Consider the following 25,493-nt stretch of genomic DNA (forward strand, 5'->3'; position numbering starts at 1 on the left):
ATAAGGCCTCTGCAATGTTCTGAAGACAGTTAAACTTGCCAGGTAGTGATGTCCAGCAGGTGAAAATGCAGCTCCATGAACACGCACAGCTGTAGATTCCATCTGCATCTGTTGTTCTGCAAACTTTGACCCCCACAGAGTTGAGATTTTCAGTTCCATCAGCTGCATTTCGATGTCCTCTGTGTCCAGCCAGTTAATGCGAGACAAACCCAGCTGCTCATTAATCCTTTCTGGTTTGATCAGAAAAGAAAACATTGGTCCATACACCTGAAAGTCCCTAAAACGCATTGTGAATTCTGTCTCGAGTCTACGGATGTATCCGTGTATTTCCGTGGTGCTGATGCTGCGCTGAGCGGGCAGCTCCTGAAGCATTTGAAGTGTTGGAATGTGGAAATTTCAACATCGCTTGAAAAAACTGCTAGCTAGCAACGGCCCTCTCACCGGTAGGCTAAGTTATTTTTAGCCAATTACAAGTTGAATCTGGTAGTTGGGGTTGTTAGCTAAGATACCGTCATTAAGAAGCGGCAACTAATGTGTCTATGCAAGCTAATTTGCGATGTGCACCGCTGGCCCGGCCATTTATTTTTTAATGCACCTTCTCAGATTAATTCACTGTGTGTCGTGCCATCAGTTAACCCTTCGCGTGCCAGCTGTGGCACACGTGCCCAGGGTTGCCGACCCCTGACCTATACTGATATCTGCTGGTCATTACTGGGTGCTAGAATGTCAAAATGCTCCCTAACTGCTGATATTTTTCACCTTTTTGGAGGCTCCATAATGTGCTTACAATCTCCTTGCAAGCTGGTGATAATCTTCAGAATCACCTCAGATCACCCAGTTCACACAAAAAGCTGATTCCTGCATTTTCTCACCAACTCGAATCACGTACTAAGGCACGTCATTTCAGAGAAACGAGGCCTCGTTTATCTTTGATCACATGATATTCTGAAGAACGATACTGGCCTGGACACGGGCTTCATTTGGACACGCCCCATTTCATTGGCACAGGCCTCGGGGCAGACATAACATCATTACCTTGAAGTCTAGCTATAGCTTTGGTTTTCTTCTTTTTAAGTTACATGTGGAACACTGAAATTGTGAAAATAAATTACTTTAATGCTGAGCCAGGTTTTGTTCAGTGGTTTTAATTAATGGAATGCTAGAATTAGTACATTTTTTATTGCATCCTGTGCCCCCTAGACCAGAGGGTTGTAACAGAATCCATCATGCAAGATCAAATCCTGGATCGCATTCCTTGTCATAGCCTGAAACAATGACTTCAGACTAGGAACTGGAAGCTTCTGTCTTCCTCCCTACTAAATGCATACTCCACTGGTTCCAGTACAGAAAACTGGTCCTTAAAATATGCCCTTCTCTTGTAGGTAGAACAAAGTGGACAACCCCCACTCAGGATAGAGGTAAAGATGTGAGGTTTGCCCTCACAAAACTGTGTCACCATATCTGACACAACTGATTCGCCTATCTCACAACTATGCTTCCTCAGACAGGACTGTCAAATGTCTTTTATGATGGGACCTGATGCTGTTTGGGAGATAAAGTGTAACTCTAATCTCATCAATACACTTGTTAGATACATTAATTTACTCCCGAGTTTTAGTGATATTTGGTAGATCTCTCATCATCATTACATCATCAGTAATTGACAATTCGCCATCCTGAACATCCTCACACTGCCTTTGCTAGATTACCTCATCTTAATTACATGTCTGTTTAACATGAAGACAGAAACGTGTATGAAACAATGTAAAGAGTCTCTGCAAGAGATGTCTGAACTCTTACCTACTGACTGGAGGAAACTCATGAAACTAATTCATGAATGGATAAAATGAGAACAATGATGAGACACCCACAAAGGTCAGATTCATTTATTTTTAGAATGAGTGAGCACAAAAACATTTGTCAGACATGGGCACAAATATCATAATGTAATAACCTACAAATCATAATCAAGTCTTCAATCTGAGCACAAACTAGATAAACTTCAAAGATTCTTCATCCAGCATATGTTCTTCCTGCTGCTGAAACTGATGATATCTGGATGTGACCAGCTCAGCGCTGGTGCTCAGGGGTTTCCAGGAGAGTAATGGGAGTAGGCTGTGAGCCACTTCACGGGGCAATCCCTAAAATCAAACACAGTTAGTGTGATTCACAAGCACAGTGGAGTAACACTAACACCAGCCACTCACTTTATGTTTGCCAGTGGGGATTTCTCCAACTCCCTTTTGTTTTCTATCGTCCCACTTTCTTTTTCTTTCTTTTGACTTAAATATATTTTTACATGTCTTTCCCTTAATACCTGCTCTATCTGTAGGATTTGGAATTGTTTAAGCCTTTCAAGATGGTTTACCGTCTAGTGTCTAGCTCTAGGTACTTCATAGTAATTAGTTTTCTCAGCTTTCTCTGTTTGTGCTCTGTACTGTGAAGCAAGTTACAAAGTCTGGCCTGTCTAGGAAAGAAAGCTGTAGAAATTGCAACCATGCAAGTTAACAGACTTTTCAACATCACAGCTCTATCATTAAGTTGGAAGTGGTGTAGTACATGATGATCTTTAATCTCAAACATCAGCTCCTGTTGAACAGGTTAGATCTGCAGCAAAAGCTGCCAGTATCAATATTAGTTCTGTAATATTGAAAGCCCAGGAATAACTCTCAAGTTTCCTGGACAATTCCACATTTTGTTTCAAAGTCTAGGAAGTTGTCCAGAAAGACCACTTTCAAAGTCAAAGTGGTCTTTCTGTGTTTATCATCTGGTGTCCCCTTTTCTCTGTCTTCATGTCCGATGTGAATGTTCTTGGCTCCGTGTCAGTGTGTTTTACTTTCATGTTTGACCTTAATTTCCTGATTGTTCGCACTTGTGTTCGTTATGTTTAGCTGCGTCGTTTTCGCCACCTGTCTGCACTTATCTATAAATCCTGAGTTTGAGTAGGCAGGCCTGTCTTGGGTCTGTGTGATTATTTTGAATTTCTCACTTTTGGGATTTTTTTTATTGGTCTTTGCTTTTAACTCCATAAATGCTTGATTTTGATCATGTCTGCTGGAGTCTTGGTCTTATCTTCACAGATCTCAACAGTTAGGACCTTTTCTAAAGAATACCTCATATTTTTTTAATTCCTCAGCAGAGCAGAGAACAGAGGTCTGTAGTATAAAGCAAGATTTGGGATTATTCAGTAAATCCAAGGTGGTTTCACTTCTTATATCCACACATCGGTACGGTAACTTGTGTAGTAGACCAAACTTGCGTGATGGGATATTCACTCCTAGGGAAAGTTTACAGCAGTACTGAATGTTTTCTACTTGTGAATAATCTTTCTCAGTGAAAATATTTGAAATTGGCCTTTTAACCCTTGCCAGATTAAAGGGCAACAAGAATTGTTTTTTTAGGATCACTCATAATATTCTAGTACACAGATGAAATCTCCAGACCTGCAAACCTTCCTATCCTCTTCTTTTATATATGTGTTCACGCTTACAGATGATTCATTAATGAAATGGATTTGACACTGCTTCTGGATTTTGGCTTAGTTTTTTTTTTTTAATATATAATTACATGGTGTAACATGTCATGTGTTGTTCATCTGCAGTTGTAATTATCATTTGAAGAACTGCTAATGACCCCCTGATTGGTATTATATCCTGATATGTTCAGGCTGTCCTTTCTCTTTACAGTGACTGTACACTGTGAAACCCTGGTTGAGTTACAAAGCTGACCACATAGCCTGATTGCTGATGTTGGGGTAAATGAAACAAGATAACAGAAAGTTATCAAGAGTTTGTTAATTTGCTTCCTATTGTACACTTCTGCTGTCCTGTGTGTTCGTGTCGAAGATGTTTGTACCGCTGATACTTCTGACCCTTCCTCCTTTGGTACTCCATTTCATCTACTGTCCACACAGCTCCCTTTCCTCCCTCCACTCGCACAAAACATTTGTGAAGGCTGAGGTTGTGACGCACTGCATTCTGGAGAGAGGATAAAGATACAAGGAAACAATTCTATCGACATAGAAGCCATGTTATTAAAAACAGTACAGTATAGTAAGATGTTCTGGTTGGCACAGTTTTTTCTTCTATGTTAAACTGTGTCCAAATGTTCAGTTAATTACAATAAAAAGCACTTGTATTCTGTACACAAGTAGGCATCACAATTAATATTTCACCCAAATAGTACAAACCTTCCAGGTGGCAGTGTTATGTCTGAAGTAGAAGAACATGGTAGTGAACCAGTTGTAAATCTCATTCAGAGTACGCTGTTTGTCTGGAGACTCCAGGATAGACTGCAACCAGTCACACACGGAAGGGTAAGCAGTGGCAATATTTGGCAAATTAGTCATAAATAGCTACAGTTCGCAGATAAAACCCAATTCCCACTGTAAACCTTTGAGGAAGACTTACAAAGCCTTGAGCCACCCTTCATTTTATTTATATTTGGTAGGAAAATGGGAAATAGGTAAGACATTCAAAGCTCTTCTTTGGATGTTGGCTGGCTTTTGTTTGCGCAAAATATAATTTTAAGCCTGTCAAAGTGTGTTGCAACTATTGATGCAACTAAAGAAATGGAAACAAACGATGATTTTGTGACAGGCTACAAATAAAGTGTCTAAAGATACAATTTAAAAGCATGAAACCTTTTTTTCTTTCCAAGGTCTTTTGTAAAGTATCTGAATATGTTGCAGTGACTTGAAAAAAAAAAACACATCCAGAGAGTGTGTATAGAAGTGTATACTTTAGAGCCTTGAGAAATCACGGACCAGTTCAGATCAGACCAACTTCACAAATGAAAATGAAACATTAGACAAACTCACCCATCTTATCAAGTACGCATAGGTGTAAGGAGGCCTGATGTTGTTGTATTTGTAACACTCAATACTGGGAACCAAATCTATAAAGGAACAGTGGGTGTTTCTCATCAGTTTGTCCCATCAAACACCCTTCTTTGGATAATGTGCTTTTGAAACATATTTAGAGATAAAACACAACATGCAACAAATATACAGGTACTGCACATTTCAGCTGTCAAATGTAATCATTTGTATTAGCTAATAAGCTCTAATAGCATTTTATCTGAAAGAACATATGTTATGGTGAAAACGTAATGTGCATAAAATAGTAAAAAAGTCCATTTGTGTGTGAATCCTAGTGAATTTCACTGTTACCTGGGAGGAGATGATCAGAAGCAGTAGGTCTGTTGCCATGCTGAACCAGCTCTTCCAGATGTTTGGTGGCCCACTGTTGCACTCTGTCTCCAGTGGTAACCTGAGGCTGCGGCAGGAACAGAGGAAGGCTGTATTGCCACTCAGAAGCTGCCTTCTGCATATAATGATGAAGGTGGATGTGAACAGACACAGCCATTTATTTTCTCTCCGGAAGAAAAATAAAGCAATATTTCAAGGAAATTCTTGTTTTTACTGTGTTAGCGTGTAGACATACCGAATCAGAGTATTTGTCCTCTGAGAGATGAAGTTGCATTGCAATGAGTTTCTGTTTTTCCAGAATGAGCTGAAAAAAGAGAATTCCCATATATCACTGGATTACTCCTATTTTCAGGAGTCTGGATAACCAAGTTCATGTGTCTACTCTTCATTGCTTCCTTGTTAAAATGCTTCTTCTCAGATTCATTTAGACTGATCTCATAGTAACATAGCAAAATATAGAACATAACAGAAGACTTCACTATCAGAATGCTGGCTCACTTATGGTTCTGGAAGTTTCGAAAAGCAGAATGGGATGCAGAGCCCTCAGTTATCTAGCTGAAACTTCAACTTTAACTAAAACTTTCCTTTTAAGCTTATAGCTAGTGTGAGATTGAGTAAGTCTGAAAGAAAAAGAAACGTGTATCTATTTTTGGACACATTTACACATGAGCATTCATACAGCATAGTGCTGCTGTAGCCTCGTTTCTCTGGGTTCTACCTGACTTTCCATGTACTGAACAATATCCTGCTGGACCCTCCATTGAGCAATACTTCTGTCACCATGTCCGTGTTCAGAATGAAGATGCCTAAAAGACAAATTATCACAAGGTATATTCAGGGTTAATACAGGGTTTAAAAAATATCCAGAGCTACCTGCCCTGTGTAAAAAGGGATCAAAATCTAATAATTGGTTGTGTAAAGACAAAGAAAGACTTTTGAAAACACAAACAATACTACGTGAAACCAAATTTATTGTCAAACGAAACTAAAAGTAATGCAGAAAGGTATCCAAACAAAAAGTATAAAAATTAAACTCAAATATTTATAACATTAAAAATAACATTAAAACAAAAACTACACAATTTAAAAAATATATTTTAATATATGTGCAATTAAAACAAAGAGTGACATTTTGACTGGTTTGTCTTGGTGAACACTACCACTGTTCATTTAAGAATGTCTCTTATTTTTTGTCAATAGAGCTCAAATTTAGAAGATTGAAATGGTCTCCAGACCTTTAGTCCGACTCCTTTTTAAAACAATGCAAATATCCAGTAGAATATCCTGGAAAATAGAACCCACACGGTCCACAGTGGGCAACTCACTGTGGGGCACCTGTACTAGCATGATATTTCAGGCCCAATGACCCCACCATGGGCTGCCCCTGGTGTGGGCTGAGAGTGAACCGCCAACACTAAGCACATAGGGGCCTGTTGTGGGGCCCGTGCAGACCTGCAGTGAGCCCACAGTAATGCCAATCAATGAATAAATCATTGACTGTTGTTGTGAATGGGTGCTATATAAATTGAACTGAACTGAAATGGATTGAATTAATAAATGCTACTGGTTTTGTTGTGTCCAGAAATGAGAAAATAGCCTTTTCCAACCATGCCACGCCACACACACACACACAAAATGTATTCATTGAATCAATGCACAGTTCTTACTTCAAGAAACTAGAGAAGTCTTCAAATACTGCTTCACAGCCAGGCCATCGGCAGAGCCCACTCATGAGCAGAACACTGGTCCCCTGTGGGATGCTGGAGGAAACAGAAATGTCTCAGTGATGTAAGTGTGACACTTATGAGTCAAGAGTGTAAAAACATAACGCACCAAAACCAAGACTTACAAACCATTTTCTGCCAATCTGAGTTTTGATATGAAAAGTTTCCTAACCCGTATATTCAGGATTTATGCATTGCACTGCTATGTGATGCATAAAATATGCTAACTGCAATATGCAGATACAAAGGTCTGTTGTTTTTGGAGCAGGGTATGAGCCATTTTTTTCTTAAGCTGTCCTATAGGTAAAGAAATATGAGACAGAAATAAAAGTGAGATAGACAGAACTCAAAAATGATAGCTATAAACCGACATCTTAATATGAGGTTCAAAAAATAATTCTCGTGGACCAACTTCTTCCAAGTACTAGTAAGGGTGACAGGGTGTGATGAGCAATTAGAGACAACTAATTTATTAACAAGTCTATGAACCAAATTTTAAATTAAGAAAAAATTAATCGTTATTAAAGCCCTGACTTTGGTGATCACAAATATATATAAATATATATAATTAAGTTGTTTAGCAGTTTGAAAGATTAAAATGCTATCACAAGTCATTTAAGAAATGGACACTGCAAACCTACATAAATGAACACTTTATTCTTTATTCATGAACATCCAGGGATGATTTGCTTTTTACTTTTTCAATCTACTCTTTCAACTGTCCTAAAATGCTGTGAATATTTTGAAAATCACAAACTTTGTAGCCAGTGGCATAAAGTTTGGCCATATCTATGGGAAATGAAAACAAAATAATAAAAATTAGAATCATGATTATTGAAAAAGTAGCTGTTACATAATGACAGAGTTAAAGACCAGGCTCCACCCACTAAAATTAGATACAAATTTACAACAGCTCTTATGCTACATCTAAAAAATGAAATATAATGTCAGTCAAAAGAGATCACATGTTTCTCTTGGTGTAATATGAACCACCAGCTCACCTTACCCCCAGTCTTTGGGCTCATTCTCACCATAGCCAAGTGCTCATTTTAGTGAACCAAAAGTAAATTTTTTTTAATGTGCTGGCTTTTCATCAACATACACTACCAGTCAGAAGTTTTAGAACACCCCAATTTTTCAGTTTTTATTGAAAATTATGCAGTTTAATGTCTCATTGCACTCTGAAATTAAAGCATAGTACAAAAAAGCAATTACAGCCAAAAGCAATTTATAGAGCAAAATTTATTCTAAACTTTTGACTCATCAAAGTAGCACCTGATATAACAGCTGAACACACCTGCAGCATTGTTTCTACAATAGAAACAAATATTCTCCCATATCTGTAGCAGAAGTTCCCATAAATGTGGACCTTGTAGGTTGCTTTGCTTTCATTCTTCTGTCCAGTTCATCCTAAACCAGCTCGATGGGGTTTAAGTCTGGAGACTGTGCTGGACACTCCATGTTTCCAAGCTCATCCTCTAGTTCTTTGTTCCTGAGGTAGTTCTGGCACAGCTTGGACTCACGTTTTGGGTCATTATCTTGCTGTAGGATGAACCCCTGACCAACTAGGTGCATACCAGTGGGTACTGCATGGTGCTGCAGAATGCTGTGGTAGCTGTTTTGGTTCAGGGAGCCTCTCACTCTGTACGAATAACTGACTCTGGATCCAGTAAAACAGCCCCAGACCGTCATCTCACTGTGGACCCATCCTTTTGCCTATTCAACGGTGTACAAAGATCCTGTGTGATGAACCAAAGATTTCAAACGTTGATCCATCAGTCCATAATACCTTCTTCCAGTCTTCAGTAGTCCAATGGCGGTGTTTCATGGCCCAGACAAGCCTCTTTGTCTTATTCTAACGTCTGGCTTTCTTGCTGCAACTGTCAAACCTGCAGCTCAAAGTCTTCTCTTCACAGCTGAAACTGAGACTTTCTTACTACGACCCCTACTGAGCTGTGCTTGAAGCTGTTGTCCTGTGAGCCGCCGATCACACAAGCTGTTAACTCTCAGAAACTTGTCCTCTGATTCAGGTGTGTCTTTGGGTCTGCAGACCTCTTCCTGTCACAGTTTGTTTCTGAGCCTTTGGATGGTGAAGGAAACTTTACTCACTGACACTTTGACTTTCTTTGCAGTTTCTCTGTAGGACAGACCGACATTTATAAGTGTTATGATGGTCTGTCTCTCTTCCATTGTTAATTCCCGTTTTCTCACCATTTTTGTAGCATCACACTACTTTCTGCAGTACAATACTGTTCAACTGATGCTGACGAGGGTTTGGTACCACAGTGTGTTCCAACACTTCTTTTATGCAGACAGAGGAGGTTGGAAGTAATCCAAAAAAGTTGGAACACCTGTAGGAATTAGTAGCACCAGCTTTCAAGGCTTGATCAACCTCCATTTTTGCAGAACAGCTTTAAATTGTTAATACATTTTGCGTTCCCTGAAAAAGGCCTTTTTGCATAATTCAGATGTTAATTTTTCAGTTCAGGGTAACCTTACCTTTTTTTTTTTAACCTCTGGCAGTTCACCAGCTTTGTATCATTTCAAGCTATTCATTGTACTTGAATGACTTGAACTGCAATAAATAACTGGAAAAATTGGGGTGTTCTAAAACCTTTGACCGGTAGTGTATGTGATTTTCATTTTATGATGTAAAATCATGCTGCAACAGCTGCCATAGGCTCCTGCTCCCTGTGACCCATAAACTGGATAAGCAGAAGACGATGGATGGATAACAACAACTGTGCATGGTTGCTGTGCAAGTGGAACCCACTCACTCTCAGACCTGGGGTATGAGATACTGTTGATTTGTCAAATAATGGGACAATTCCACAGCTTCTACAATCACCTTTAGCAGTAGTAACTTGCAGTAACTGAGTAATTGTTTTCTGTACGACTTCAACAGTCTCTCACATTATTATAGAAAATGGAGCTTATTCCCAGTTTTATTTATCTATGAACCTAGAATCAGTTAGTTAAACAATAGCCAAGTCATAAAGACATAAAGGCCTAGATGACCTCTAATTTTTTATTTCTAAATTAAAACAAATTGAAGTTATTGTACTTGGACCTAGAAGTCTCCAGTCTTCCTGGAAGACAGCGACTCATCTTAGAGTTATTTTTGATCACGATATACCTTTCGATATGAACACTAAACAAAGATCTAAGATCTTTGTTTAACAACAGTGTGTCCTGCAGAGGAACGGCTTGGCCCAGAAGATGAGCCACAGACAAAGTAAAACTAAAAAACTAGTTCACGCATTTGTTACTTCTAGGCTGGACTACTGTAGTTCCCTGTTATTAATCCTCAGTGAAAGCTCAGTGAAAAGCCTTTAATCTAAATTGCTCCAGAAAAAGTGCTGACAGGAACTAGAGAGAGCATACAGCAAGTAAAGTAAGTACTGAACACTTCACAAAATAATTTCTAAAGGTGCTATTGAGATGACATTCTCATCAGATGTCAGTAACAACCATTCCAAAAACATGCAATGAAATAAAACCATATGTCAGTAGATGTCCATAAATGAAGATATATGTAATAATGAGAAATGAAACATGAGTATGAAACACAGTGAAATGTATTTAATACTTCATAGAAGAGCATTTATTTATTTATTTTTTCAAGATGCTGCATGTATGGAGAAACTAGTCACATGCATTGCTCAGGTGTGATTTTGGGCCATTCTTCCACACCAACAGTCTTTAAATCCTTATGGTTACGTCTATGAGCTTTAGTTGTTTCCATAGATTTTCAGTTGGATTCAGGTCAGGTGATTGACTGGGCCATTATAGCAGCTTTATTTTTTTTGTCTGAAACCAATTGAGAGCTTCCTTGGCTGTGTGTTTGGGATCACCGGCTTGCTGAAATGTCCACCCTTGCTTCATCTTCATCATCCTGGTGGATGGCAGCAGATTTTTGTTAAGTTTGCCTCTATTTATTTTTCTTTGAATTATACGAAGCGTGCCAGTGCTATATGCAGAAAAATAGCCCCACCCCATGATGTTCCCACCACCAAGCTTCATTTTTAGTATGGTGTTTTTGGGGAGCTTTTCAGTGCGTTTTGACCTCCAGACATTGCATGTATTATCATTATTATTATTAAACCGTAGCAGTGGCAGTCAGCAGTGGTGAGCATGCATACATGGCATACGGCCATGGCAGTTGAGTGCATTACTTATTGTTTTCTTTGAAACAATAGTACCTGCTGATTCCAGGTCTTTCGTTGACTCTTGCACAACTCTGCTGATAACTCTTTTCACTCCTCTGTCTGAAATCTTGCAGGAAGCACTTGTTTGTGGCCAGTTTATGATGAATGATGTTCTTTTCACTCCTGAATTATGGCCCCACAGTGCTCACAGGAACATTCAGTAGTTTAGAAATTCTTCTGTAGTCAGTGGCATCATATGCTGCAACAACGTGGTTGTGAAGCTCAATGGTTTTACCCATCATGAGATGTTTCTTGTATGACACCTTGGTAATGAGACACCTTTTTATAGGCCATCATTTGGGGCCGAACCAGCGCTGATATTAATTTGTAGTGGCTTATGACTAATTACTCATAGATTTCAGCTGATCTCATTCCATGCTGTTTTCTTCATGTGTTCAATACCTTTTTCCTTTTTGTCATTTCTCATTATTACACATAAGTTAATTTAATTACATCTATGGTTCGATTTGCATGTGTGGATTGGATGGATTGTTACCAACATCTGGTAAGAATTTTATGTCAATAGCACCTTAAGAAATATACTTACTTAGAAAATTGGTGATGTGTTCAATACTTGTATGAAACATTGTATGTTTCCCATACTGGCTTCTCTTCACTGGCTCTCTATTAAATCCATCCATCCATTCGCTTCCGCTTATCCTTTTCAGGGTTGCGGGGGGCGCTGGAGCCTATCCCAGCTGTCATAGGGCGAGAGGCAGGGTACACCCTGGACAGGTCGCCAGTCTGTCGCAGTCTGTCTCTATTAAATCAAAAATCAAATTTAAAATCCTTGCTCCTTACATACAAGAATAATCATGCCCCATCTTATCTTACAGTAGAGCATGCTGTTCTCAGACTGCAGGCTTACCTGTGTGTATTTAACAGTAGAATGGGAGCCTTCAGTTTCCAGGCCCCTCTTCTGTGGAACCAGCTCCCAGTTTGGATTTAAGAGACAGACACCCTCTCTGCTTTTAAGATTAGGCTTAAAATAGCTTTTTGAAGCTTGCAGTTAAGGCTGGATCAGGTAAATTTAGTCGCCTGCAGCTGGGGGACACTCACCTCTTTCCACTATACACCACTACTGCATGTCATTAAATATTGTCTTCTTTTTCCCATTGTTGATTTCCTAACCTGTCTCTTTATGCTTCCCTGGTCTCTTTTCTTTCTCCTTACCCCAACTGGTTGCAGCAGATGGCTGCCTCTTCCTGAGCCTGCTCCTGCTAGAAATTTCTTCCTGATAAAGGCGAGTTTTTCTTTCCCTTTATTGTAAAATACTTCTCATGGGTAACTGTCGGATAGTTGGAGTTTTCTCTCTTAAATTGTGGGGTCTTTATTTTTACAGTCTAAAGCACCTATGAGATTTGGCACAATATAAATAAAATTGAATTGAACTGAATTAATTCAATTCCAATTCAATTCAATTTTATTTATATAGCGCCAAATCACAACAAAAGTCGCCTCAAGGCGCTTTATATTGTACAGTAGACAGCGTAATTGTTACCCGTCATGAAGCCGGGCCTCAAGAGAGGTCTGCTTTTGAATGTCTCCCCTCCTCAAGGAGAGGAAATGATGGCTCGATGTGGGAGAAGAGCCCATGTGAGGCGAAGGTTCCTGAAGAATATGGCATGCATCCACCTCTTCCTTGCAAATGGAGACTGCTGCACTGCTTTCTGGATGCACCAGGGGAAGAAAAGATTGATGTAGGTTCTTGCCATACAAAGTGAAACCTAATACTATATGCTGCTGGTGCTACACTACCTAACTGCTATATTACTATACTAAAAAAAATTCTTAAGACCTAAAATAGAGCACCAGCATCTTACACTCAGCAAATCATAGAACTAACACATTTGTCATAATGTCATTACAAGCACAGAAAAAATCCTACAATTAATTAAAAGAATTAGCATATAACACTTAAACTTATAAAAAAACAAACAAACAAAATCCTTAGTTTCAGTATTTCATATGTTGTTTTTTTGTTAAATATGGAGCTTACAAGTTCTGCATTTCAATACATTTTATATTTGTCTCTATAAGGTTATCTTTTATTTTAGAGAATGATTGTAAGACGATTTGTATGCATTAAATGCAAATTGTCTTCTCCTAAAGTAAAGCAAAAGACATTTAAATATCTGTATACCACGTCGTTGCCTGTAAGCGACTGGGGAAACGTGACGCAGAACTGATGGTCTCTGCTGCTTCTGTCTAATGCCTTCCATACTGCTCCAGCACTGGAAAGAAAAAAGGATTGATATTGTTTTGGCTGTAACATAATATAGTTTCTTTTTAATCACTAGGCCTCATTCAAAAACATTTTTTATTTGGATTTTTTCCCCCCATTTTTTAGGAAAAAGTGATGTTTAACATTTGATAGTTTACTGACAGCTATATGTGACAAACTGTTTGCCATTTGTTTCTGTGAATTACAGCGAATGACAATATCCTCCATACACTATTTACTCACATCACATAAAAAATTTAGTTAAATCCTCTTTTTTTGTGTGTCATGTATCAGGACAAGTACTTTCTGAGATATCATCATTTGTACAGTCAACACTCTTAAAATTGTAAATATATATGTAAATGTTATATTTTTAATGAAAAATAAAATTCTCATTAGGTTTGCACCATTCTTTTCATATAGGGGTTTTAGGTTTATTCCAATGAATCCCAGCTCTGGAATCGGAATTGTCCAACTGGACAAATCTGGGATTTTACAGTAGAAATAATCACGTGTACAGACTAGTAAAATGTGTTTATTTCCATTGTTATTTTCTGTAACTAATTTCCCTGACCAGCATGAAGGGGCAGTATCCAGCTGGGCGTGAAGTTTGCAACTAGATTAGGTCCAAGCATCCCTGTACCCTCATCAGCTGACTTTAAATCATCAGTTTTTTGAGGTTTCCCTACTTTCTGTGATGACTGGGTGCCATCACTTTGCTTCATCTCAGCTAACTAGACTCGCTGAACCTGATTTGTTGTATTGTGCTGCTGTTGGTGGCTTCTGTAATTATCTGAGAAATCGTAGAGCTTCCTTTTTTGCTAATTTTACAAACTGTCTAAGAAGTCAGTCCTTCAACTTTACTGACTGAAATTTGTGTGTATTACTATAAATGTTAGTTAGCACTACAGCGCTTAATACATTTATTAGACCAACTGTCATAAAAACAAGAAAACACAAATAGTAATTTGTCAAAAATGAGTTTAAACTAAAAGTTATTTATTAGGCAAATAACAAACTCAACTCACAGTTTTAGATCCAAATTTTAGCTGGCAGTCTGGACTTGTCTGAGATGTCAGAAATTAATCATACATGTGCATTACCATTTTTTCTGCTTTTTTCTGAAAATTCATGCAACAATAATTTAAAAATAATTATAATAAAGACACATATATAACTTTTAAAAATAAACATTATTTAACATTATATCCAGTGTATACAGTTTAACCAACTACTACAGCTCCCAACTAGAACATAAAAAACTCCCATTTTTGATAATAATAAAACATCATTAAACTTTCTCTTGTTTATTTTAAGCTTATTTTGACAGACACTATAATAATAGATTTCATAAATCCTTCTTTCCAAAAAGCTTTGATGCTGTGCAGAATTTAAACACTGACGCAAGACATTTCACTGGAGTCAGATTCAAAATGACCTTACTGTATATTTTACAAAAAACACATTTGCTAGTTTCAACATTTGAAATGTCATCTTTGCATTGTTTATGTTACGTAGGCTTTAAATGTTTAGTAACTGAAGTCACTGAATATGGTTTCATTTACATCCACACTGCATCTGAATTTTGATGAAAATGGACTTTGTACTACGAACGCATTTTAGTAGAATCTGTGTTAAGGAAACAAGTTTATTCCAATTAAGTGATGTTATTTGTTACATACCTGACTTCCTGACACAGACATGGGTGGCTCTTCCATCTGTTTGATGCTGTCAAGTTGGCGTTCGACTTTTTGTTGTCCAAATTTCATGTACTCATCAGAAGTCTCTGGCATTTCTTAAGACACAGAAGACACATTAATGCTTCACTAGAAACCAAATTTTATCATGGAAGTTTTGTCATTTTCTACTCCATCTTCTACTCCAAGTAAGTAAGGTGTGTTACTTTAATTTAATATATATATATATATATATATATATATATATATATATATATATATATATATATATATATATAATATATATTAAGTATTAGGTGTGGATTCTTTTCTTTAGTTGCAAGTGTCCTAATAAGATGCTAAGAAGCTAAATTGTTTGAGTGATCAAAGATTCAAAGTGATTAGAACTTCTTCAGAACTATGCACCACCAAAGTTTATTAATAGCTATGTAAAACATTATTTATTATTTAATCATTTTTAGAATGTGATATGATTCTAACGGCAGTCATATGACTTACACCATTCTGGCTTGGGCAATGCCCAGCTTAACAAGTTCTGCAACAAATGTTGGGGTACCAGGTCATATTAATTAAAAGAGACTACTGGAATAAGAAACACTGACAAGGACAGAGAACACGGAATTGATGGAGTCCTACTATAAGGACCGTGCACAACGGGAGAGGTTACATGCAAAGTATATAGGAACTTTGGATGAGCAGAATACCAACGTCCACACTGACCAAGAAGCACATGGAAGGTGAGTGCTATAACATCAACAAAGGAAATATAATATCAACACTAGAAATACAGAGACTACACCAAAGTGGGAACAAAACTGAGCAGTATGGCTGTAATGAGCCGATCCTGGTAAAAGAGAGCAGTGTGACCAACCGCTGTTTGGTTGACACAAGATCACTACACAACCAAGGATAAGCCTTGCTCAACTCAATGACAAAGTTCCTAGAAGACAGGAAATCAGGCATACAGTAGAGCTTCAAGCATCCAATTATCACACATTCCCCTTTAACAACAATCCAGATGAAAGAATACCTCCAAAAGGTAAGACAGGTGCTTAGAAGCCAATTACACATCTATATACTCAGCTGGATCAGCAGCATCAGGAGACAGATGCCCATGATGTCAAAACATAAGCACCATTTCCACAGAGGCAGGAGTCACCCCAAGCTAACGGGACCCAAGTTGCAGACTGTGCAAAGGTGCCCTGGAGACCTTTTAGTACACAACAGTGGGACAGGTCTGGACTGGGGCAAAAAATTGGCTCTGATATTTTTGGTCCAGGAGGCCTACAGCTGATTGTCCAGTTTAATATGTGCACATATTTGTGCAATTCTTCAAAGCAATAGTAAAGATGAGTAGCACAAGCAAAAATGTGAAATAGAAGAGAATAAGTAGGTCAAAGTACCAAAACAGGCAGTAATGAAAATGAATGATTGAAGATTATGCTGCTCTCACCTCTAAATTTAACAAATCAAACTCCCAAAGAAAGGGTTGTTCCTATGTGTGGGCATTCTTACAAGCAGCCAGCTGAGCACAGTCAGCAAGAGGATTACTTCAATGTGACTTCAACTTCCAGAGGGAAAGCCTCTAATGTCTGCCTGTGCTTATGCACCAAAAAGCAGTTCAGAATACCTTTGGAGTCTTTGTGTCAGATCCTGGAATGGGTTTAGGATAGGGAATTTATCTCAGAAGTTAGGAAGGTATTGTGTTGCAGCAGCCCATTAAATATAAAATACAAAAATGACACCTCAATAAATCAAAATATGATATGATACACTAAGAAGCTTAAATATCAAATTATTGTAGGTGCGGTGGGATGAGTTGGTAAAGAGTTCCTGTATCAGTCACTGACTTTGTTATATGAGGTCTTATATCTTGGACACTCAGCTAAAGAGAGGAGCAGAACTTTCAACTGAGTTGCATCCAATTGGCAGGCACAGCTGCCAGTCAGACCTGTAAAGTAGTGAGGTCTGACAGAGTCCCCTGTCCATAGGCTCTTTAACTCTGACATTCAGAAGAATTTCACCTGTATCCCAGGTGAGTGTTGGAAGTCGGCAACTTCCTTGATGGAGGAAGTACAACCTGCCAGTCTTGTATTTTCAGAGACACATGCCACAGTCTCTTCCCCCATTGACAGACTCCACTGTCTTAGACTGCAGATATCGCTTTTGTTCTAAAGCTCCACTGTGAGGTGAAGAGTCATTTTAACCAAAACTGCTGCAGGTAAAGAACTGGATCAGATAAAATACTCAGACCAGCCATCAGGCATCAACAACCAGGCTGCTTTCAATCACATTTCATTCTGACTGAACTTCAGTAGACTGTCTTGAACATGACTACATGTCGAAATGCTTTGAATTTCTGAGATAGTTTGATACATTTAGTGTTACAAGTATCATTTACATATCTTGAGTAACCACAGTCAAAAGTCAGTAAGGTTTTGATAAAAGTAAAAAAAAAAAAAAAGTAATTATAGCAATCCTCAAAACAGCTAAGCTACTTCATGAATAAGTTCCATTTTTATTAGACTTGATTTTAAAGAGAAAAATGTCAGACCTCTGGTAGAGGACATGAGATGGCTTTAGGAGGACCCACACATAAACACACTGTGTGTACGTGCCTGTGCTCAGTTATATTTCACAGAGACTGTTAAAAATAATGAAGTTAAATTCAATTAATAATATTACGACAAATCCTGTCTCAAGGTTATTCAACTGTTTGCTAAAAACCCTGGAATAAACAAGTCAGAGTAAAAGATTGCTGACAATCTTCCTACTTGGACAATACTTCAGGGATTTTGACAGTTTGTATCATCAATTGGGGGAGGTGACTCATTTACACGGACTTAATCACATTTATGTTCAGGCTATTTTTCATGCAATAGTATCCTGTTATAACAGCATAGTTTAATAATAGTTTAGTTTCAGACATAACACTATTAGAATGACTTTGTCAAGCAACATAACTTTGCATATTTGGTTATTTTTAAAACTATGTTTTACTTTCTACATACTGTACTACTGCAGATGTGACTGCAAAACAATCAGTGACAGATGTTGTTAAACCTTTTAACCACATTTATACCCTTTGTGCCACAAAAATTACACATTTTTCTTGTATTTCTACCTTTTGCTCCTGCATTAAGTAGGAAGACACAGAAAAGCAAAAAAGTTTGAATGTAATCTCAGAAGCATGTGATTGTGTGAAAAGTCTCCAGGCAATGAGAATCAAGCATTTAATACAGCCATGAACACATTAAAGGCTCAAGTACGTAAAGTCTTTCCTGCAGCAGGCTGTGGTTGTTCGCAGGTGCTCTCTCTCTCGCTCTCTCTCTCTTTCTCTCTCTCTCTCTCACACACACACACACACACACACAGATAGCATCAACAAAGAAGTCTACAGAACGAGTGGGAAGCTGTTCTACTTTCATGCTGCATGGTGACATATCACCTGCAAGCAATGGGACCTGCTTTTTTCAAATCAGACAATATTTTTCCTGGAGCAGCACTTCACTATGTGATACTCAGCAAATGTCTGAAAGTTTTTTTAAACTGTTTCAAATCGGTATTTTTCAACATACCGTCATTCATTTCACCCTTCGTTTATTTAATTTAAACCTTTTTAAAGTCCGTACCTTGGTTACATGGTCATGGTTACAATAACACACACCTGGAAATATTGAATATTGGTCTACCCTTTAAAGTTCAGTGTTGATGGTTTTCACCCCCTCTCTCTTGTTATTTTCTGTCAACTCTAGAATTGATTTTTTGCCTGTTGTATGAACAACCAACATATCTGGCTTTTGCGTGTTATATCACTATGCCCTATAGCTGAATGTGTATACAAATCTGGTAAGTGGAGAAAAACACAGAAACACTGACAGTTCTGTGTCAGTGTTTCTGTGTGAAAGTGAGTCAATCACCATAGCCTATGTAAACAACATTAAATAGACGGGTACAGAAGTTGTTATGGAACTGTACTTCATCTGGTTTTGTTAAAAATTAAAGTAAGAGCTAAATTTGAGTCACTGAACCTATTCTTTTGTGTTGTTGGTGCTTTTTGGAGCATTTTAATGGAATTTGCTGACTAAGAATAAAATGACTTGCTATGTAGTACTGGCCCGCCAGTGTTCACTTTTACTAAGTATAATGGATGGATGTGTGTTGTTGTTTCTTATGACGTGTAAAAATAAATCAGTGTGGTTATATTTTTACATATAGTGGACACACTAAGTGGCGAAATTCAGACACTTGTCCAGTTTATGGACCATGTAGGACAGTCCTGATACCAGTGAATAGACTGGTATCTTTTTAGTCAAGCCTCTTTCACACACTCTTTTTTAGGCCTAAGCACTTTTAAGGTAACAGTCACGCACACTCATGCAGCTGCACTGGGGACAATTCGGGGTTCAGTACTTAACCCAAGGATACTTGGACAAGAGGGGCTGGGAAATGAACCACCAGGATATACATACCAAGTCACAGATATGTTGTCTATTTAAGTTGGGATGAAAGCCACACGCCAAACTCATCAGGCAATTAAGTTACTCTACAACCTAGAAGCATGCTTGAGTTTTGACATCTTCTGTCTTTCTCTTCTTCTCTGTACTCCTTTTCAAGTGGGTGAACTTGAATATATGTGTGTATATATATATACACATATATATATATATATATATATACATATATATATATATATATATATATATATATATATATATATATATATATATATATATATATATATATATATATATAGCTAGATAGATATAGATATATATATTCTTTCCCCTTCTGCAAGTTCTGCAACTTCAGTTTGGGTCAAAAGACAGTATCATGATAAGTTATTGGGAAAACAAGTCAGTCATTTTAGGCATGCTTGATTTTTCACAAGCTTTCAATTTAATACAGTTTCAGTTTAATACAGTCAGTGCCTCGGTATTCAAATTTCTAAGACATATGTTTGGTTTAAATTTCTTCCATACTTCCAGATTTACCGCTGGAATAAATCTTAATAAATTACGTTGGCACAAGACTCTTGTCGAAATGTCATATTTGTCAGTGAAGCAAGTAATGTTTATAATCAACACAGAAATAAAGTATGCACATTTTTGGGGGGTCTGATCCTTTCTTTCAGTTATTGTATCAGACTGAAGGGAAGCGTCTGTACAATGAGCCAAAACAGCACACATACTGAATGTCTGATGCAAATGCACACCCACAACAACAGGAATTCAGTAGAAAGTAAGAGCAGCAGGTTTGTGGCTTCTCAGTGTCACCTTTCATTCTTGTTTTCTTTTTCAGCTTCATCTTACCTGGAGAGGACCATGAAAGTCTGCATCTGTTTTGTCAAAGTGAGGAGAATTTTAGTCATAACCCCACACTAAACATAAGAGATATGATGCTTCATATTTGCTATTTCCTGTCTGGATATTTCATTCGGCCACATTATAGCATGGAAAGTTGCAGATGCCTCATACTGGTACTACTATGAATGTGTGGGTTTACTACTCTCATACTCCCATATCTGAAATAAAACTTCTCAATTACATTGATACATTGAAGTCAGCGAGACTGGTGAAGGGTTAATCATTTGTATTAGTATCAGTAAGCATTGTTTTATTTAATTCATTAAAATGGCAATTTTCCCATCTTCACATTCACGTGAATTTGCCTGAAACACACTTGACAGTAAAAACAGACTTAATAACTGAATGTCAGATGATGTTTTAATATGTAAATGGGAGACTGGAAATAAATCCAGTGCGTTTTTATTCTCTGCCTGCCTCATACAGCAGGCTGAATTAAAAAAAAACAACACTAATAAAATCTAAAGTCAGGTCTTTTTAACAATAAATGACTAACTGGTCAAAATTTTAGTCAACCCTTTCACATATCATCAGAAAGTCAGATTCTATTATAACAGACTCGTTATCTCAAGACATCAATCATCTTTACTTCAGTTTTCTATCAGAGTGGGTTTTCTTGTTCCTCTCAACCTTCAGACCAAGAGGTGTGATGCAGATAAACAGATTTAAAATGAACGGAGGAAAAGGAAGTAGGCCTACACAGAATATTATTGTCATGACTAAAGCTCTAGTTTTTGCACAATAGCACTGATAGCCTCATCACGGCACTAGATAGCACACACACACACACACATATATGTATATTACAGATGTGGAAAATCGCAGATGCTGAAGTGTTTGTGTTCCTGATTCCTGCCAACTGACTTTGAAATTGCGCTGTGAGCAGCCCACCTCACCAGTATAGAATCAGCCTCTTTCCCAGCAACAGCAAAGAATGGCTCGAGCCCCACAGCAACCTTCCCCAGTGCTATAGTTTCACCAAATGTGATATTTGTACGTTTCACTTTTCTGACACTATTCCATAGCTCAGCAATTATTAGATTATTATATAATGATTACAAGATTAATACATGATTTAGCATGCAGAAACCAGTAAATTGCATATGTATGATGTAAATATGACTATTTTTTAAAATATTAATGCCTTGAAGAGAATATTTGTATGAGGCATACCCTGTTTTATAGAAACTGCACTACATTTTAAACATCGACTGTAAATTTCATGTGATTTCATGTTCAGTTAACACAGAGCTTTTAAGTTGTTCCTCCAGTTTCGCTAGCTAGCATATAACTTGTCATTTCAGCAGTTCTATTGGTCAGTTAGCAATAAATCAGACAAAGATAGAAGAGCAGAATGAAATGTGTTATTAGACAGATGCTCTAAGCCTTTCACAGCGGTAATACACTCTTTACCACTGCACTGTTATTTCCTGGTTTCAGCTAACAAGATGGCTGCAGCTTTTACAAAAGTCTGGAGAGGAGTTTTCACTTTTCTGCCTTTTTTTATTAACAACTCTTGTAACTCTCCTCATCCATACGTCCAACACTGTATACAAGTCTACAAGTTCCACAACAACACACCTCATATTGACAGAACAAAGAACATGCTCTGGGTTATGTTAGTCATTAAAAAAAACAGACATCTAATGCATCTAATACAACACGCCAAAATCATTACCTTAACACACACACACACACACACACACACACACACACACACACACACACACACACACACACACACACACACACATTTAGCCAACACATAAATAAAACATGTTTAATAAACATTATGAACGTCTCGAGGTACTTGGTGCCACTAACGTGCAGTAAATGACGGAGGATGTCATTCTGACGCTAAAAGACTGAGACTGTGGTAGAAATGAACTTTAATCATTTAATCCATGAACACTAGGACAAAAAAGTCCAACGGAATGCTTCAGTCCCTGAGGGCACAATTGTTTTAAAAAACTGAGTCATTATAATGGCCTGAAGAGTCCTCACTTCAAAAAGTAAAGAACAAGATTTTTTCAATCTGCTTTTGTATACTTTTAAATAAATAAATGTTAAATACATTTAAATACATTAAAAAAACATGAATATTTTATATTTTATGTATTGACCCTACAAATGTGAAGATAAAATGCTTTTCCATTCACTATTTCACCTATGGCTGAGAATCTGAACAGTAAAATGACCATAAACTCTTTCCAGAAACATTTTGTAGATGAAAAAAAAAGTTAAAAGATACTGCAGTTTGGGGGAAATGGATGAGTGAGATTACTCTAAACTGTTCAAATCTGTGAAACTGAAATGGGCTCAGGTCTATAAAAAGAGAGAGCTCGGCCACACACGTCCCACTGTGCAACAGGACCTCTCTGTCACCATTTGATTGACCTCATCATGATCGTAAGCTTTAATAGTGCCAAATGTTTTAGTGTGTGTGTTTTTAAACCGCATGCATATATTAACATATCAATGTTAAATGCACTGTAGTATGAAATCGTCACCTTTGATAAATCTCAAAATTATCATCTTAAAAAGCTTCCCAAAGATTTTTGGGCCCTCATCCTAACGAGACGCCCTCTCTGTTTTCGGTGTCCGTGTATCTGTGTATATGCTGCTTTTGATAAAATTTTGATTTGAAATATTTGGACTGACTGTACATCCTCGTTGACTGAGTGTTGCCATCATCGTAAAGCTTTTAAAATATGCTCTGAACATTTCACTCTGCATTGAGTCCAATTAAATAACTTTTGAAAATTTATTGTAAAGCAGTAAGATTTGTGCTTACCGGAGAAGCGTATGCAGAACCTCCTCCTTGCCACAGTCTTCCTTTTCTCAGGTACTTCGAGGGAGAAATGATTCAAGGGGGGAGTAATTCCACAGGAAATATGGTTTTCAGCAACTACGACTTCAAGATGTATGACAGACAGACCTTATTTTGAGGAAGACTGCAAAGTGCGGTTGGCAACACAAGAAAAAAGTAAAAAAAATAAATAAATTTATATTTCACAAAAAAACGCAAACAACCCAACAACAAAAACAGCACATACAATTTTCAGCTTAATGTTTAATTTTATTCAGCAGCAATGTACTTTTTTGTTTTAAAGGAAAATATAATCAAATGTTAAATATCAGAATCAGTCTTGGTCATCTTGACCTGAAATAAATGTTTCTGGTACTGCTTTATGTACAAACACCAGAATAAAAAGATACGTGTTTAGCACTCACCTGACTATCTGAGAGCACGAGGACACATCAAAGCAGCACGACATCAACTTATATTTATACCCAGAGCAGGAGATGGGGGAATGTAAAGCTCATGTAGTCAGCAAATCAAAACACAACAAGAAACTGCAACAAAAACATTTCCAAACTCTGCTCTGACAACCTAAAAAAAATCTGTTTGTTGGAAAGTAAACCGTTTTACACCTGAGCAAGAAGACAAAATAACAACTTTTTCCGTCTTCCCACATAGCTCACCTTCTTCTGTCCATTATTTCACACAGGTTATGTCTTTATTCACCAGTCAACAGCACATCAGCATGACACGTCTTTCAATTTAGGCTTGCACCAGAACTGCAATACAAGTGTGCACATTTTAAAAAGTGACATTTAAAAGTGTTTTTCAATCTAAATCTATGAGGCACGAATGAAACAGGAAAAAAGTGAAAAACTGCTTTTCCAAGGAAGCACCTCTCTTCTTCTTAATGGACAATTTCAATGAATCAAACCCCAGCTTTATAACTGCCTTCTGGGCATCCACTGAGTCTGGAAGGCAGACTAACGGCCCATCTGTGAGGCAGAAATCTAAACCACATTGGGTCTTTGCAGCAAAATGCCAAAGAGCAGAATTCAATTAAAAAATGTTATTAAAAAACAGAAAGAAAGAAATCTAAAATTGTTTCATCACACAGAAGCATGTCACACAATGTGAAAATACAGCTATATAAGTAATAATTCCTATTTTGTGAGTGTGAATCAGTTCTTCACTGGTTCAGGTTGGTGTGATATTCTTGAAGCCTACAGGGCTCCGTGGACAGTGTATCTATAACACTTGGGACAGGGTTTTGGGTGAAGTTTAGAAAAAGCAAATATGTCCTGCAAAATGTCAGAGATTTGCATTTATTAGATTAGTTTCTACATGGAATCAAGACCACATTCCTTGTTTATGTCTTAAAAGTAACACAAGAAGAATGCAGAGTTTTTAAAATATTCCTTCAAATTTAAGTTAAAAAACTAAAAGTAGGGCTTATGAAATTGAAAATTGAAAATTGACATTTCAGTTTACATCAGACTATAAGTTAATGATGTGTGACTAGAAAATGTGTTTCCTTCCAGTAATAGTAAATATATGTGCAGCATGGGAAGGCCGTCCATGCTTTATTTGACAGCTTACTCTAATCTATCCAGCACGTTGTTGATCACTACCTGGAATTACTGGTTTCTCTGAGCTGCTATGTCTGTTTATTGTCTCAGAGCCGGAAGACCACAGGCTTTTTTCCTGGTACATGCTGTGTACATTCCTCTGTCTATCGCGAAAGTAAAGCAGTTAAGGTTCCAAAGCAGACCATTTCTGCTTGACAGGTTTTTCTTGTTTCCATCGATTTTCACACTTAATTTGAGGTCTTTCATTTTAAAAAAGAAAGTGTAGCCAGATGACAGCAATGAAAGGGCTCAGCAGTTCCTTCAGGTCTGAACACCTGAAGGAACTGGCTTACTTGTCCTTCCTCAGTGATACAGATATCTGCTGGAAGCTATGGCTTTGCACGTACACCTGATGCTGCAGTTATACCTGAGCTCAAATATGAGTTAGTACCATCTCTTACTGTGTGAGTAATGTTCTCGTGTGAATATTGGCAGAGTGAGAAAAGCTTTGATGACTGTACTTTCTCATTCCACACATGTCATTGTGATGAGGTGAAAATTCGTTTTTTTTTGTTGGTTTTTTTTGCTGACAAGCTTTTGTTCTGAGTACTGTTACTGATGATGTGTCTGTATGATTCAGAGCGAAAACATAAAAATATTGTTAGTATGTGTTAGTGATTCAGTTCTTCCTTCA

General features: G+C 37.5%; 1 protein-coding gene across 4 annotated transcripts; it reads right to left on the reverse strand.

Annotated features, from left to right (window-relative positions):
- Window positions 1-1,870: 1,870 nt before the first annotated feature.
- Window positions 1,871-23,712, reverse strand: foxp3b (forkhead box P3b). Of its 4 annotated transcripts, XM_039604611.1 has the most exons (14): window positions 23,663-23,712; window positions 23,223-23,382; window positions 15,048-15,160; window positions 14,394-14,432; window positions 13,285-13,375; window positions 12,643-12,811; window positions 6,877-6,969; window positions 5,928-6,015; window positions 5,445-5,513; window positions 5,171-5,324; window positions 4,820-4,896; window positions 4,190-4,291; window positions 3,856-3,977; window positions 1,871-2,141 (listed from the first exon to the last, which is right to left on the reverse strand). In XM_039604611.1, exons 3-14 carry the CDS (start codon window positions 15,156-15,158, stop codon window positions 2,084-2,086), a joined length of 1,173 nt encoding a protein of 390 aa, XP_039460545.1. In that variant the 5' UTR covers window positions 15,159-15,160; window positions 23,223-23,382; window positions 23,663-23,712; the 3' UTR covers window positions 1,871-2,083. The 4 variants fall into 4 exon arrangements, with proteins under 4 accessions (XP_039460545.1, XP_031599584.1, XP_039460544.1 ...); XM_031743724.2 differs by lacking the exon at window positions 14,394-14,432; XM_039604610.1 differs by having other exon boundaries at window positions 1,871-3,977.
- Between the last annotated feature and the right edge of the window lie 1,781 nt (window positions 23,713-25,493).

This window comes from Oreochromis aureus, linkage group 20 (genome assembly GCF_013358895.1).
Source record: "Oreochromis aureus strain Israel breed Guangdong linkage group 20, ZZ_aureus, whole genome shotgun sequence".
NCBI classification, from domain to species: Eukaryota; Metazoa; Chordata; class Actinopteri; order Cichliformes; family Cichlidae; genus Oreochromis; species Oreochromis aureus.

Excerpts from the sequence above, each read along its gene's own strand:
- foxp3b (XM_039604610.1), bottom strand. The coding sequence starts at position 15,158 with ATGCCAGAGACTTCTGATGAGTACATGAAATTTGGACAACAAAAAGTC. Across the intron at positions 14,433-15,047 it reads TGTCTGTGTCAGGAAGTCAG|ACAAGTCCAGACTGCCAGCT; the intron begins GTATGTAACAAA and ends CTGACATCTCAG. Across the intron at positions 3,978-4,189 it reads ATAACACTGCCACCTGGAAG|AATGCAGTGCGTCACAACCT; the intron begins GTTTGTACTATT and ends TCCTCTCTCCAG.